The following is a 17,326-nucleotide window of genomic DNA, read 5'->3' on the forward strand; positions in this document are numbered from 1 at the left end:
TTTGTTTTTCTTTCTCAAGATTCTTTTGGCTATTCAGCGTCTTTTATGATTTAATACAAATTTTAGAATTGTGTTTTCTATTTTTATGAAAAATGCCTTTGGAAATTTGATAGGGATTGCATTGAATCTGTAGATCACTTTGGATAGTATGGACATTTTAACAATATTCTTCCAATCCACAAACTTGGGGATATCATTATATTTATTTGTGTCTTTAGTTTTTTTCTGTTTTTTGAGACAGAGTCACACTCTGTTGCCCAGGCAGAAGTGCAGTGGTGTGATCTCAGCTCACTGCAACCTCCGCCTCCTCCTGGGTTCAAGCAATTCTGCTGCCTCAGCCCCCCCAAGTAGCTGGGATTACAGGTGCCTGCCACCACGTCCGCCTGACCAATTTTTGTATTTTTAGTAGAGACAGGGTTTCGCCATGTTGGCCAGGCTGGTCTTGGACTCCTGACTTCAGGTGATCTACCCGCCTTGGCCTCCCAAAGTGCTGGGATTACAGGCGTGAGCCACCATGCCCGGCTGTGTGTCTTCAGTTTACTTTGTCTGTATTTTATAGTGTTTAGTATATAAAGCTTTCACTTCCTTCATTAAATTTGTTCCCCAGTGTTTTATTTTTTTGATGTTATTTTAAGTGGAAATGTTTTCTTGATTTTTTTCAGATCATTATTTGTATAAAGAAATACATCTGATTTTTGTATATTGATTTTGTATCCTGCTACTTGACTGAATTCATTTATCCTAGTAACTGTGGAATTTTTAGGGGTTTCTACATACAAGATCATGTCATCTGCACACAGGGATAATTTTACCCCCTTTTTTCTGCTGATGCCTTTTATTTCCTTTTCTTATGTGATTGCTCTGGCTAGGACTATGTTGAATATAAGTGTTAAGAGTAGGCATCCTTGCCTTGTAGCAGATATTGAAGAAAAGCTTTCAGTCTTTCCCTGTGGTAGGTTTGTTTTTGAATAGGCAATACCTGTGCATGATACAAGAAATACAAAAGTCTTAAAAAGAGTGAACAATGTTAAGTTAGCCTACCTTTTGGCCATCCCTTCCTTGGAAAGAACCAGTGTTTTCTTATAACTTTCCAGAGATTAGTCATCTAGATACAAGTATGTATATATGGGAGAATTTCTCATATTTGGGTGATAATGGTCTTTTTCTCTTTTCTTTTCTTCTCTTTCTGTCTTTCTTTCTGTCCTCTTCTCGTCTCTTCTCTTCTCTTTTCTTCGTTTCTTTTGACGGAGTCTTGCTTTGTCGCCCAGGCTGGAGTGTAGTGGCGCAATCTCGGCTCACTGCAAGCTCTGCCTCCCAAGTTCATGCCATTCTCTTGCCTCAGCCTCTGGAGTAGCTGGGACTACAGGCACCCGCCACCACGCCTGGCTAATTTTTTGTATTTTTAGTATAGATGGGTTTTCACCGTGTTAGCCAGGATGGTCTCTATCTCCTGACCTCGTGATCCACCCACCTCAGCCTCCCAAAGTGCTGGGATTACAGGCATGAGCCTCCGTGCCTGGCCGATAACGGTCTTTTTCTTTATTTCAGCCTGTGGGAATCAGAAGGCCCTTGTGAAGATGTTGGTTAGAAGAGACTTTAGCTACAGTGATACCACTTGTGTTAGGGCACTGTATGTGCTACTTTATGCCATTTGTCTCAACATGTATGCTTACTGGTGTCACTATGAACCTCATCAATAAAAGTGCTCTCTTGGTTTTTACTGTCCTTGTGTGCATTGTTTCAGGTGAAAGGTGGTCTTTGTACTAGATCCAGTGCTATCCTTGGCCACAAACCATTGCATATGATTAATTTGGGGATTTCCTCTTTATCATCCTGGAGATCATCTTCTGTTTTCTCCTATGTTACATGTGTTTTCTGCAATTTCATGAATTTCCCTTTATTTCTTCCCTCAATTTGGGTGGAACGTATCTTCCGTAGCTCCCTGACAGAGAATGTGTGGAAGGTAAGTTTTGAGCATTATATACTTCGGAAAACGTCTTTATTTTACCTTCCTACCTGACTCATCTTTTCCAGGTTGGAAATACATTTTCATTTATCATTTTTAGTCAATTGATCCACCGCCTTTTAGTTTCTAGTATATGAAGAACTCGGTTTTTTCTATGTGACCTGTGTTTTCTTGGAAGCTCTTAAGATTTTAGGAAATTCTTTGTCCTCAGTGTTCTAAAATTTCATGAGGATAACGTCTGTTTTTGTCTATTTTTGACATTTAAAATCTGTTTTGTTAGGCACTGAGTGGTCTCTTTCAGTCTGCTGTCTTATATCCTTCAGTGGTAGGAGATGTTCTTGAACTATATTATTGATAACAATTCCCTCTCCTTTTCCAGAATTCTGCTTTTCAGATGTGAAACATACTCAGTTTTTCTCTGCTTCTTTCCAATCATGTCCTTATTTTATCTTCCTCTACTGAGTTTTGTTTTTATTTCAGTTATTTCAAGAGCTTTCTTTCCTCCCTTTGAATGTTTCTTTTGTAGCATCCTATTCTTGCCTCAAGGGTATCTTATATTATCCCTCAGAGGATTTTAATCTTTTTGAAGATTTTCTTTACTTCCTACTTAGTCTGTTAACTCCAAATTGTCTTTTATGTTCTCAGGTCTCTGTCTTTTATGTTACAGATCAAGGGTGTTGCAGATCTTCTGGCTTCCATGGCCCACATTGGAAGAAGCGTTGTCTTGGGCCACATGTAAAATACACTAATGATAGCTGATGAGCTTTTTAAAAAAAAAAACCTCATAAAAAGTCTCATAATGTTTTATGAAAGTTTATGAATTTGTGTTGGGCTGCATTTAAAGCATCTTGGCTGCAGGTTGGACAAGCTTGTTATAGACCATTGTCAGATAATCTTTATGGTACATGCATGATTAAAAGTGAAGAACTAAAGATGGAGACTGGATAGATAGTATTTTTATTTTTAAAAAAGGAATTAAGTAGTTGATTAGAAAGCTTTGAGTATGTGGTGGTGCTTGTCGATTTGTAAGTTTAGTGGGGTGATTTGTGCTGACCATTTGGTGAACCCTCTGGTTTCAGTATCTTTAGATGTTCTTCTTGAACTGATCAGGTTCCCCACAACAGGCTTTTCAAACCTCATACTTGGAGGCTAGAGATCTGGCTGCTAGCTTTCTGAGAATTCAGTGGGGAAATGTGGGGTCCGGCAGCGGGAGCAGAATGGGGTTGTCCACACTTAGTATGCCCATATTTTCTTGGTCCTATTTTCGATCTTCATCCCGTTGTTCCGTTTAAGGTCACCCAGGAATCCTGCATCCCACAAATGAGAGTAGCAGCTTCTCAGTGTGTAAACCTAGGAAGCAGGTGTAGGGAGTATAACTTCTGCAGATAATTAAATCTCTTGTTGCTTCAGTTTTCTCCCACTTATTTCCTAAGGTGGCCAGTTTTCCTAGTTTCTCAGCCTTCTGAGGATTGTTATAAACTGGATTCTTTTTTTCAGTTCTTTCTGCTCTCAACTGAGAATTTGCCTTTGTTAAGTTGTTTTTCTCCTTTCCTATTGTCTTTTTTTTTTTTTTTTTTTTTAAAGGAGATTGGGTCTTTCTCTGTTGTCCAGGCTGGAATGCAGTAGTGTGATCATAACTCACTGTAGCCTCAACCTTCTGGGCTCAAGCAATTCTCTTCTCCCACCTCAGCCTCCCAAATAGCTGGGATTACAGGCATGCCACCATGCCACAGCTTGATTTTATCTTTTAAAAATAGATTATTTCAGTGTGTTTTTAGTAGGGTTTCAGGAGAATGTAATTTTAATGTATGAATTTAGTCTGCCACCTTAACCCAAAATTCCCTGTCATTAACTTTTAGGTGGGTTTATTTGAAGGTAAACAATTGGTATTGTCATCTTTGGTGTTTGTTTTTTTCAGTAATTTTCTTTTTTCTTTTCTTTTCTTTTCTTTCTTTCTTTTTTTTTTTTTTTGAGACAGAGTCTCGCTGTCACCCAGGCTGGAGTGCAATGGTGCCAACTCGGCTCACTGTAAGCTCTGCCTCCCGGGTTCACGCCATGCTCCTGCCTCAGCCTCCCACGTGGCTGGGACTACAGGCACCAGCCACCTCACCTGGCTAATTTTTTGTATTTTTAGTAGAGACGGGGTTTCACCGCGTTAGCCAGGATGGTCTCGATCTGACCTCGTGATCCGCCCACCTTTGCCTCCCAAAGTGCTGGGATTACAGGCATGAGCCACCGCGCCCGGCTTTTTTTTTTTTTTTTTTTTTTTGAGAGATGAAATTTCACTCTTGTTGCTCAGGCTGGAGTGCAATGGCACGATCTCGGTTCACTGAAACCTCCGCCTCCCGGGTTCAAGCAATTCTCCTGCCTCAGCCTCCTGAATAGCTGGGATTTTAGGCGTGTACCACCACGCCCAGATAATTTTGTATTTTTAGTAGAGACTCACTATGTTGGTCAAGCTGGTACAGAACTTCTGACCTCAAGTGATCCACCTGCTTTGACCTCCCAAAGTGCTGGGATTATGGGCATGAGCCACCGTGCCTGGTCTATAAACTTTTCTTTTCATGGTTTAGTCATAAGTCCATAGCCATTATCAGATTGTTATGGAATTGGCCTCAAATATAGACCAAATATAATAAAAAAGAAAAGACAAATACCCTGTTCATGCCATTACAGAAATACGTTATCTCTAATACTGAGAATATTGAAGGAGTTAACAACTTGATTTTAAAATGTATTTGATAAACATGTGTTTTTCCTGTAATACAATGTAAAGCATATATAACTTGGAAAAGTTTGATTACCACAGTGTTAAAATAGCATTCTCTAAAATAGCATTCTCTAAGCATTCCATTTACCTCATTCAGTGAAGTATTTATTGAACATGTATTAGGTATCCTACTAACAATACATCTGTTACTAAGAAAATCTGTGTACCTGTTCTCATGGAGAATATAATCTAGCAGGGACACAGATTTTAAAGAACCAATAAAAATGAAGCATGACGTTCATACATGCAAGCATAAAACTGTTTGACATAATCTTATCTAAATATCAGGAATTCTTTAATACAGTGAAGTTTAGAATAAATCCTGAAAGATAAGTTAGGTAGAAGGCAGAAATTGGGGAAGATAGTGGAAGAAAGAGCTTGATACATTCAAAGAACTGAGTATAGTTCACTGGAGGGAGTGAGATGAAGCTGGAAAGTTTACAAGAGACTGTTGTAATGGGCCTTGCAATTTGAAGTTTATTTTGAGGGCATTTGGGAAGACATGAAAGGATTTTAAGCAGAAAATTGATACATATTTGTAGAAAGATCATTTATGCAGTAATTTAAAGAATTGATTGGAGAGAGGTAAGCTTTGAGGTGGGGAACTAGATAGGAGCATATTGTATTAATAGTGAGTCATCTGAGGTTGGACTAAGATGGTAGTAGAGAGTGATAAAATGCATTTCAGAGGTATTGAGGAGTCTTGGTTGTAGGAGGAAAGAGATTAGGAATGATTAAGGTGGTCTTCCAGGCCTCTGTCTTCTCCAGGTTACATTTCCATGCCTTTTAATGATGATAGGTAACATGGGAAAAAGGAGAAAGTTTATTTTAAATTAATAGTTCATTTTGGATATACAGTTTTCAGTAACTAGGTAATATTCAATTATAGCTGTGGTTGAAGCTCAGAAGAGAGTTCTAGTCTAGAGACCTGGACCTGAAGACATAATTAAAAGCAAGTGAATTTGTTAAGTGCAAATGGATTGCACTTAACAGAACTCTGAGTTCTGTGTTCCCCTTCTCTGATTATGTTTTATTTCATGGGAACACTGCACTAAGCAGCACAATTTCTACAACCATTTGGGGCTGCTTCTATCTCCTTTCATACTTTCCCTACCAACAGGGATGTACAATTAAAATGGCTCAGCAACAACCCTACTTTTTATTCCCCATTATGTAGGGATTATATATTTGATAGGTTTTTCCAGTTTTGTGTATATATTTACTTTTTTCCAGAAGGAGAACTTATGGATTGTGATGGAAAATCAGAATCTAGTCCTGAGCGGGAAGCTGTGGATGATGAAACTAAGGGAGTGGAAGGAACAGATGGTGTCAAAAAGAGAAAAAGGAAACCATACAGACCAGGTATAGTGCCTGAGGTAGACATTTCAATATCATCAACACTTGGTTAATTAAAGAAAAATGCAATACTGAAGACTTCAATTAAAATTAAATATTCAGGATTAAGAACTGTCTAAACAAAAATATGTGCACATAAATTAAAGAACTAAACTATTTGAATACGACTTTTTAGCTCCAGAGTTCTTTATTTTGAATATGTGAATACTTCACAATGAACCATTATTGAATGCCTTATCCCAAATGTTAACCATTTTATTAAATGCTTTACTAGATTGGCTTTTGTTCATACTTGGACTTTGAAGGCCATTTATATAGTTCCTCTGGATGTGTACTTCTGTAACGCTTTTAATTTTCAGTATTCACTTTCTAATATCTTTTTTTGAAAAAACTTACTTCAGTGTTTATGCAGGAGTGCCAGTAAGTATACAGTGTGAAGGGGAATAAGACAGAGTTATTATGGCTCCTAGAATTTATAGTCTAGTTAAAAACCATGACTGATTAAACACTCATTTCTTATCTGCCTCAGGAGTGGAGAGAAAAGCGGTCTTGCTTGTCAGTTTTATTTGCCTTATTGGAAAAAATTATTAAAATTGTCACAATACAGAAGTTGTAGGCTTTTATGTATTTATTTAAGAAAAATTATTTTCCGCTTTTCACACGTGTTGAGTAGGCTTTCCTTAGCCAGTTTATTAATATCTTGTTTACCAATGAGGTTTTAAATTAGATTCATACAATCTTTATGCTTCTTATTGCTTATATTTTATTGGTAAGAGTGATCTAAATCCCTTTGGATATGTAAGGAAGAACTTTCTTACTTCGTTAGTATTCCATGAGACCTTAAAAGATAACCTGTCTTTTAAATAGGTCATATCTATAATAAGGACCTAAGATGAGTTGCTTCTAAATCGTTTTATGAAAATGATTTCATTTCTTCCTAATCATGAGACTTATAAGTGTACTTTTTTAGACATTGCAGATTTCTTCCAGGAACTTGTATTTACTGTTTTCTTTTCCTCTGCCTCACATGGAAGTCAACCCTCTAATTGAGGGACCCATTAGGTCACAGAGTATGTTGCTAGACAGCGATATCATTTCACAAAAGCTTATAGTGTTGACTGTGTACCAGACCTCTATTCTAAGCACTTCACTTATGTTATTTGTCCTTTTAACATATGTATGAGAAGCTGCTTTGCCTTACCCCCATTTTTAACCAGTGAAAGAATTGAGGCATTGAGAAGTATTTAGTGAGTAAGCAGAATTACATAATCTGACTCCAGATTCCATGCTCTTAACCACAGGGCTCTATGTGTCCCATGTATAAATGCCCTCATACGTTGGAGTACCAGACACCGTCCCCCTGAAATCATATCAGTCAAAGAATATTTGTGTCATCTAGGTAGTTCGTGTCTTCTGTCCTCCAGCTAATGTACCAGTTAGCCGGTTAATATACAGACACAGTCATCCATCACTTAAGTTCAGAGAAATACATCATTAGGCATTTTCATCCTTGTGTGAACATCATAGAGTGCACTTCCACAAACCTAGATGGTATAGCTTACTACACACTTAGGCTGTATGGTACGCTAAATTCATTTTAAAAAATAAAGTAATTGTGCTACGGTGTTATAACTATGGTGATGTCTGTATGTGGTGGGAATTTTTCAGCTCCATTATAATCTTATGGGACCACTGCCTTAACATGCAGCCCTTTGTTTACCAACATCATTATGCAGTGCATGACTGTTATGTGATGTATGAGACACTAATATTTGTCAAATAGATAAGCCAGCGTAATTTAGTGTTTGATATTTACACTGATACTGTTTAGAAGAGGAAGTGCACACAGGTCTTTTTGTATTCTGTTTGATAAGTGATAACAGTGGCTTTGCCTTTTTTTTTTTTTTAGTTGCTTTTAACTTCTATTTTACCTAAAACTCAGGTTATTTATTTAGACTAGCACAGATTTAATTTTGGAAAATGACTTACTATTCAAGATAAAGCATTTTTATCCTGTGTACTGTGGAAACGTAGGGAGAAATTATTTATCAGTTTACCCAATTTCTTTTTTGGATAGGTATTGGTGGATTTATGGTGCGGCAAAGAAGTCGAACTGGGCAAGGGAAAACCAAAAGATGTGTGATCAGAAAAGATTCCTCAGGCTCTGTTTCTGAGCAGTTACCTTGCAGAGATGATGGTATAGTACTGACTTAAAAAAATTTTTTTTTTTTTTATGTAACCCCTTGATCCTGATATTTCTATTGGAAAGAACTATCCTAAATAATGTTACAGTCAATAAGAACCTTATTGCCTCTTATTGTTACTCAATAAGAGTCTTATTGCCTTTTATTGATGAAAGGATTTGAGTGCATATAGAGTTCATATCTGTAATACAGCAATCAGGTTCTATAAGGAAATGGTTTAAATCCAATAGACTTTATTCTTTTGGGATTTTTTGACAAGCTCTTTTTTCCTGTATCAAGTTATTAAATATATTTTCTATATTTAAATATAAATGGTTTAGGGACTTAATAACTTAGTTACATAAGGTACTTTCTGGTCATCTCCAAAGCCTTTCTTTGACTGCCTTAGATACTTATCACATAATTTGAAATTCTCAAGTGACAGTGCATCTCAATTTTTATCTATGTATGTATGTATGTATGTATCTATCTATCTATCTATCTGTCTATCTTAGGGTCTCACTATGTCACCCAGGTTGGCCTGCACTGCAGCCTTGCACTCCTGAGCTCAGACAATTCTGTCCTCAGCCTCTGACGTAGCTGGAGACCACAGGCACACAACCACCATGCCTAGCTAATTTTTAGGCTTTTTGCAAAGACAGGGTCTCACTCTGTTGCCCAGGCTGGCCTAGAACTCCTGTGCTCAAGCGATCCTCCTGCCTCAGCCTCCCAAAGTGCTGGGATTACAAACGGGAGCCACTGCGCCCGGCCGTTAGGGAGTTCTGTTATCCCCATCTGTAAAATGGGGAAAATGGAGTCAAAGAGAGTTCAAAGGAAGCCCCAAGGTGGCACAGCTGGGGAATCGAGTTTTGATTTGAACCCAGAGAGCCATTTTCAAGAGCTCAGCCCTGACCTGCTGTGGGGGTCACCGCTCCTAGGTGCCACTTTGTATTCTGGGAGACTTGGATTCCAACTCTGCCGGGGGATCTCAAAATGGAGGATGGCGTGCTTGCCCCAGAGTCAATGCCCAATCAGTGATTGTTATTATTCTGTTTTCCTAAGGCCAAGGTCAACCACTTAAGACAGAAAAGAATGGTATGAGTCAGCATGGCTTTTGGCATTGGATCTGGGCTAGAATCCCACTTTCTTCTAGTTGTAGATCTTCAAGTAAGAGAATTAAGTCAGAAAGTTAACATCAGGCCCCAGTTTCCTCATCTGCAAATGGATTTAAGCATGAAGGTTATCAGGAGAACTAAGTAACACCATAATATAAATCAGCTTTGGAGCTGAGAGTGGTACATAGTGGGGGTGCAGTAAATCATTTTGTTTTTCCCCTTTTATTATTGTTATTATTTTGAGGCAGAGTCTCTGTTGCCCAGGCTGGAGTGCAGTGGCTCCATCTCTGCTTACTGCAACTTCTGCCTCCGGGGTTCAAGCGATTCTCCTGCCTCAGTCTCCCAAGTAGCTGGGATTACAGACACGTACCACCATGCCCGGCTAATTTTTGTACTTTTAGTAGAGACAGGGTTTCACCATGTTGGCCAGGCTAGTCTGGAATTCCTGACCTCATGTGATCCTCCTGCCTCTGCCTCCCAAAGTGCTGGCTTCCCACCGAGCCTGGCCTGTTTTTCCCCTTCTTATCCCTCCTCTTCTCCTCCCTGTTCTTCTTATTTTATTTATTTTATTTTTTGAGACTGTCAGCCAGGCTGGAGTGCAGTGGCACGAACACTGCTCACTGCAGCCTCGACCCCTTGGGCTCAAATTATCTTCCCATCTCAGCCTCCTGAGTAGCTGGGATTAAAGGCGCGTGCCACCAAGCCCGCCAAATTTTTATTTTATTTTATTTCATTTCATTTCATTTCATTTCATTTCATTTCATTTCATTTCATTTTATTTAAGACAGTTTCACTCTTTTTGCCCAGGCTGGAGTGCAATGGCATGATCTTGGCTCACTGTAACCTCCGCCTCCTGGGTTCAAGTGATCTCCTGCCTCAGACTCTTGAGTAGCTGGGATTACAGGTGCCTGCCACCACTCCTGGCTAATTTTGTAATAATTTTTGTATTTTGTAGAGACAGGGTTTCGCCATGTTGTCCAGGCTGGTCTCGAACTCTTGGACTCAAGCAATCTGCTGGCCTTGGCCTCGCAAGGTGCTTGGATTACAAGCATGAGCCAGCCACTGCGCTCAGCCCTCTTCTTACTATTATTATTATTACTGTTATGGTTGTAGAAGTAACCTGAAATAGAGATACATTTAAATATCTGAGTGATTTCAGCAAAGGAGAGAGACCCTGTGTTACTATTTTAGGAGTGCTCTTGATTGTGTGAACCCATTGAATACACCACTTACTAACCGAGCCCGGCCATTTTGCTCAGATTATTCAGAGCTCTCAGGACCATTCAGAATGAAATTCAAAATCTTTACCATGGCCAGAAAGATCCGTGCAATCGAGATGCACCATCCCTATCCTAATTTCCTGGCTTGTCTCCAAGCCAGCCACAATGCCATGCTGGCCTCCTTGCTGTTCTTTGAAACACTGGGTGCACTTTGCTTCAAGGACTTCGCTTGCCTGTCCCTGAACCTGGAATGCTCTTCCCCTAGAACTCCTTGTGGCTGCCACTGTCACCCCCTTCAGATCTTTATTTAGATGTGTCTATGATGAAGCCTTTCAGGGCCAATCTATTTAACATTTCCCTCACCACCCCTCCACTCTGTAGCCCCTTTGCCCCTTGTATTTCTCTCCATAGTACTTATTATAATATCTAACACACTATAATATCAAATGTTAACTCCATGAGGATAGGCATTTTGATCTATTTGGTTCCCTGCGGCATCTCCAGCACATAGAACAATGCCTGGTGTACATAGTGGGTGCTTATTAGGTACATGTCACATGAAAGAGGAAAAAAACGAGTGTATTAAAGAATCCAGGAGCCAGGTGAGGTGTGTCATGCCAGTAATCCTAGCACTTTGAGAGGCTGAGGCGGGTGCATCACCTGAGTTCGAGCCCAGCCTGGCCAACATAGTGAAACCCCATCTCTACTAAAAATACAAAAATTCAGCTGGGTGTGGTGGCAGGTGCCTGTAATCCTAGCTACTAGGGAGGCTGAGGCAGGAGAATCGCTTGAACCGGGGAGGCAGACGTCGCAGTGAGCCAAGATTGCGCCACTGCACTCCAGCCTGGGCAACAAGAGTGAAACACTGTCTCAAAAAAAAAAAAAAAAAAAAGAATCCAGGGAGGCCAGGAGCAGTGGCTCACACCTGTAATCAATCTCAGCACTTTGGGAGGTGGGCAGATCACTTGAGGTCAGGAGTTGGAGACCAAAATGGTGAAACCCCATCTCTACTAAAAATTCAAATATCAGCCAGGTGTGCTGGTGCACGCCTGTAATCCCAGCTACTCAGGAGGCTCAGGCAGGAGAATCACTTGAACCCCAGAGGTTGCAGTGAGCTGAGATCACGCCACTGCACTCCAGCCTGGGCGACAGAGTGAGACATTGTCTCAAACAAACAAACAAACAAACAAAAACCCAAGGAGCACAGAACAGCTACATATTGGAACAGCTAAATATTGGAGCACCTACTGTGTGTTGACCGTTCCACAGCATGGAGGAAACTGGTCTTCCCTTGGAAGAACCTCCCCACGATTCAGGTGGTAAAAGAAATAACGTACCCAGGGCTAGGCATAATGCAGACAGTGTTATGAAGGAGGCATTGAACAAAGGAGAGAGTAACTGAAGGAGGTGGCATTTTGAGTGACCTTGGGGCCGATTAGGGTGTTTACAGGTTGATGCTTATATATATGGCATATACGTTGGGGGATTGGGTGGCGGGGAGGGGTGCAGGCATTCAGAATAGAGCAAAGAGAGGAGTAAGTATAGAATGGTGTATCAAATGTTTATCCAAAAGCAGGATATGGAACTAGTAAACATTTTATTCACCGTGTGTATTTTTTTTTGAGAGGGAGTCTCGCTCTGTTGCCCAGTGGCATGATCTCAGCTCACTGCAACCTCTGCCTGCTGGGTTCAAGTGATTCTCCTGCCTCAGCCTCCCAAGTACCTGGGATTACAGGTGCACGCCACTACGCACGGCTAATTTTTGTATTTTTAGTAGAGACGGGGTTTCGCCATGTTGGCCAGGCTGGTCTCAAACGCCTGACCTCAGGTGATCAGACCACCTCTGCCTCCCAAAGTACTGAGATTACAGGCATGAGCCACTGCACCTGGCCTGTTGTCTATATTCTATTTTTTTTTTTTTTCTGAGATGGAATCTTGCTCTGTCACCCAGGCTAGAGTGCAGTGGCACGATCTTGGCTCACTGCAACCTCTGCCTCCAGGGTTCAAGCGATTCTCCTGCCTCAGTCTCCTCAGTAGCTGGGATTACAGGCGCCTGCCACAGCGCCCAGCTGATTTTGTTGTATTTTTAGAGGAGACGGGGTTTCACCATGTTGGCCAGGCTGGTCTTGAACTCCTGACCTCGTGATCCACCTGCCTCGGCTTCCCAAAGTGCTGGGATTACAGGTGTGAGCCACCGCGCCCAACCTGTTGTCTATATTCTAAAATTTGGATAATTTGGATATGGTATAGTTTATGTGGCAATTTTCTTTTGGAGAACATGTAGGTTGTTTCTAGCTTTTCGCTATTGGAAACAGTGCTGCATCCTTGTGTATGCTTTCTGCATGAGTGATATTTCTCTAGGATACATACTGTAATTATATGCTTGTCTTTTTTTGTGTGTTTTAATTTATTTAATGTCTGTGCTTCCTGTTAAAATACAAGCTCCATGAGGGGAGGAATCCAATTTGTTTTGCGCCACACTCTTTAATTACTATCTAGCCAAGTGCTTGGGAGAAAGGAGAGGTCAATAAATATATACTGAGTGAATCAGGCTGAAAGATTGGCTGGGACCATGGTGTGGTTTTGTATCCTAAGAGAGGGAGCCTGACTTATTTTGGAAAAGTAAAATATTTTTTTGGAGAATTTCACACAAAGCAGTAGCAGGATGGTTATTGGTGGAATTTAGGAAAACGTATTCTGGACTAGAAAGAAGGCAGGTACAGGAGGTGCGATTATGAGATTATTACACAGGCCAGAAGGAAACAAAGAAACATGGGTGGTGAGAATAGAAAGGAAAGGGTACATACATTTCAGAGACATTAGAAGGATAGGATTTGTGAGATTTACTAAGTAGCTATAAGGGGTGAAGTAAAGAAAGCATAGAAGGAAAGTTGATTTCTAGCGTAGAACATTTTAATTTTACAAACATTTATTCTCTCTCCCAGCTCCATGGAAAAAGTACTCACTAATTGCTGTTGGTATATTAATTTGTATTACATTTTCTTCCCCACTTTCTCTTTTTTTTTTTGAGACAAGGTCTGTGGCCCAGGCTGGAGTGCGGTGATGCCATCTGGGCTCACTGCAGCCTTGACCTCCTCGGGATCAAGAGATCCTTCCACCTCAGCCTCCTGAGTAGCTGGGACCATGGGTGCCAGCCACCATGCCCAGCTAATTTTTTTTTTTTTTTTTTTGAGACGGAGTCTCACTCTGTCCCCCAGGCTGGAATGCAGTGGCGCAATCTCGGCTCACTGCAGCCTCTGCTCCCTGATTCATGCCATTCTCCTGCCTCAACCTCCCAAGTAGCTAGGACTACAGGCACCTGCCACCACGCCCGGCTAATTTTTTTTTTGTATTTTTAGTAGAGACAAGGTTTCACTGTGTTAGCCAGGATGGTCTGGAACTCCTGACCTCGTGATCCGCCCGCCTCGGCCTCCAAAGTGCTGGGATTACAGGCGTGAGCCACCGTGCCCAGCCCTATGCCTAGCTAATTTTTATATTTTTCTTAGAGACAGGGTTTCGCCATATTGCCCAGGCTGGTCTTGAACTCTCGGGTTTAGGTGAGCACCTTGGCCCCCGAAAGTGCCGGGATAATAAGCATGAGCCACTGTGCCTGGTTTCCCTTTCAAAAGAGATTTTGGGTGTTACGTGTCACTGTATCCACGATGCGTGCGGTCTCTTGTGCATGGCTTCTTTTCCTGAGCACGCACAGCTGCCTTCTAACCCGCGAGCAATGGCTTTAAGGTTTTTGTTTGTAATTCGGGGGTGACCCAGGGGTTCGGGCCTCGGGCCCCTCCCCTCGCCCAGGCACACCTTGCAGAGGAGGGGGCGGCGGGGACAGGACCCGGGTCTGTGCCTGCGCACACCCTCGCGGGCCAACCCCACCCCCCCGCCGGGTACCTGTCACGGCTACTGCCGCGGCGCGCGCCCACCAGGTTAAGCCGGATGGCGGGAGGAGGGGTGCGGGGCACGGGGTGCGGGGAGGGTGGCACGGCGCGCGCGTGCGCAGGAGTCGCCGAGCAAGAACTGGTAGTGCGCGCGCTCGCCGCTCGCTCGCGTCCCGGAGGCGGAGTCTGCGGCGGCGGGAGGAGCAGGGGCGCGCCTATGCTAGTCACGTGGGGGCTGGGGCGGGGCCGGGGCGGGCCGGCGCGGCCGTTCAAGGCAGGGGGCGGGGCGTCTCCGAGCGGCGGGGCCAAGGGAGGGCGCAACAGCTGCTACCTCAACACTTTCTGACCCAACGGTCACCCAGCGCCGGACTCGCTGCGCCCCGGCGGCTCTAGGGACCCCTGGCGCCTACACTTAGCTCCGCGCCCGAGGTGAGCCCAGGCCCTAAATCCTCCGGGCGGGGGTAGGGGTGAGGGACGCTCCTTTTTTGTTGGGGCGGTGGTCTTGGAGGCGCGAAGGCACTAGGCGCCTCGGCGGATGGCTGCACCCCTCGCCCTCGGCTCCCCGTGTCTTTTGGGGGGCCGGGTGCGGGCGCGGAATCCGGGAGGTGTCCGCACAAAAGGCCGAGAAAAACTCCGCGACGCCTCCCTCCCTCCCTCGGCCCTCCCCGCCCTCCCCGCCCCCTCCTCTCCGCGCCCGCTCCTCCTCATTCAAACCCGGCCCGCCTGTGTGGTGTCAGCTCAGTCCTGGCCGCCGCCGCATGAGGAAATGGCCGAGGAGCCGGAGCCGCAGGTAAAGGGGGCGCGTCCCCCGCCCGCGCCAGCCGGGGCACCCGCCCGGTCCTGTGGAGGCTCCCGCGCCGCCCCCGAGGCGCCCGGCTCTCGTTGTCTTGTCCCGTCCCCAGGCTGACCTCAGTTCCCCGTGTCAGCTTTCTAGCCGCTCCTCTAGGGCGCCGCCTCCCCAGCCGGCTCCTGCGCTTCCACCCACGGGAAGGTGCGGGCGATCCCGGGCTGCATCCGCTCTTGGCCGTCACACTCACACTGCACGATTTAGAAGGGTTTGGGGTGCGGTGTTCCCTGAATCTCCGCCGGGAGCGGGGGTCCGGGGGTCTGCGGGGGTGGGCGGTGGGGGTCTGTTCCGAAAAGTTGGGTCGCCCCGCGGGGCGGGTCTCCCAATTTGCCCAGTCGGCCCTTGGGGCGCGGGCGGAGGGGGGACGTCGGCGTAGGGTCCCCAGCGATACCCCGGGAAGGGCCGGGGCAAGTTGGAAATGGTCAAAACAATGCGTCTGGACGGGCAGCATTGCTTCTTATTGTAGTTTTAATCTGCATTTCTCTAATAGCTAGTGATGATGACCAGTTTTTCATTTGCTTATTTGCCAGTTGCAAATCTCTATTAGTGAAGTATCTGTTCACATATTTTGCCCATTTTTTAAAAGTTGGGTTGTTTTCTTATAATTGAAGTTTATTTTTTCTTATACTCAAAATTTTAATTCACACATAATAAATTGTACATATTTATGAGGTACAATGTGATGTTTCAGTACATTTTACATTGCATAATGATCAAATCATGGTAATTAGCATATCCATTGCCTTAAACATTTACCATGTCTTTGATGTAAGAATATTCAAAATCCTCTCTTCTAGCGAGAATATGAGTGTATTTTAAATGTACATCTATTTGTTTTCTCACAATCCTATAAAATGATAGCTTGAGTCAATGAGTTATCCCCCCAAGTCCTATCAACCTTATCTATTTTAGTGAAATTTAATATTGTCTAGAAAACACTAAGCAAACATAGTTATTCAGAGAGCATAACTGAGCCCTCTGGTTATTCTCTGTAACCCACAAAGGAAGCTGAACACTTGATGTAAACTTCTTCATCAGAGTAAATAATAAGAATCCTCTCCATTACATACAAAAGAAAAAATAACTGGAGAGATAGTCTCTGCTCTGAGGTTATTATCCTGTGGTCTTTGGTTTTGGTACATTCTCCCCCACCCCATGCCCTTCTCCCTCATCTTTAATGAGTATCTGTATGTATGGCAGAACAGTATTTTTTTTTATTATACTTTAAGTTTTAGGGTACATGTGCACAATGTGCAGGTTAGTTACATATGTATACATGTGACATGCTGGTGCGCTGCACCCACTAACTCGTCATCTAGCATTAGGTATATCTCCCAATGCTATCCCTCCCCCCTCCCCCCACCCCACAACAGTCCCCAGAGTGTGATGTTCCCCTTCCTGGGTCCATGTGTTCTCATTGTTCAGTTCCCACCTATGAGTGAGAATATGCAGTGTTTGGTTTTTTGTTCTTGCGATAGTTTACTAAGAATGATTTCCAATTTCATCCATGTCCCTACAAAGGACATGAACTCATCATTTTTTATGGCTGCATAGTATTCCATGGTGTATATGTGCCACATTTTCTTAATCCAGTCTATCATTGTTGGACATTTGGGTTGGTTCCAAGTCTTTGCTATAGTGAATAGTGCCGCAGTAAACATACGTGTGCATGTGTCTGTATAGCAGCATGAATTATAGTCCTTTGGGTATATACCCAGTAATGGGATGGCTGGGTCAAATGGTATTTCTAGTTCTAGATCTCTGAGGAATCGCCACACTGACTTCCACCGTGGTTGAACTAGTTTACAGTCCCACCAACAGTGTAAAAGTGTTCCTATTTCTCCACATCCTCTCCAGCACCTGTTGTTTCCTGACTTTTTAATGATTGCCATTCTCAAAGAACAGTATGTTTTTAAGTGTCTGCAGTCTTGGGCCAAGCTCGTTCTATTCCCCACTCTACAAGAATCACAAGAGCGCTAGGATTC

At 43.1% G+C, this 17,326-nt stretch overlaps 1 protein-coding gene across 1 annotated transcript in view; it reads left to right on the forward strand.

Annotated features, from left to right (window-relative positions):
* Positions 1-14,887, forward strand: part of LOC129529380 (histone-lysine N-methyltransferase 2C-like) — a 48,168-nt gene extending 33,281 nt beyond the window's left edge. The window contains 3 exon segments of the mRNA XM_063697649.1: positions 5,970-6,098; positions 8,170-8,289; positions 14,382-14,887. Of these exon segments, the coding sequence (XP_063553719.1) occupies positions 5,970-6,098; positions 8,170-8,289; positions 14,382-14,887 (755 nt within the window).
* Positions 14,888-17,326: the final 2,439 nt, after the last annotated feature.

Source organism: Gorilla gorilla, chromosome 14, assembly GCF_029281585.2.
Source record: "Gorilla gorilla gorilla isolate KB3781 chromosome 14, NHGRI_mGorGor1-v2.1_pri, whole genome shotgun sequence".
In the NCBI taxonomy this organism is placed as follows: Eukaryota; Metazoa; Chordata; class Mammalia; order Primates; family Hominidae; genus Gorilla; species Gorilla gorilla.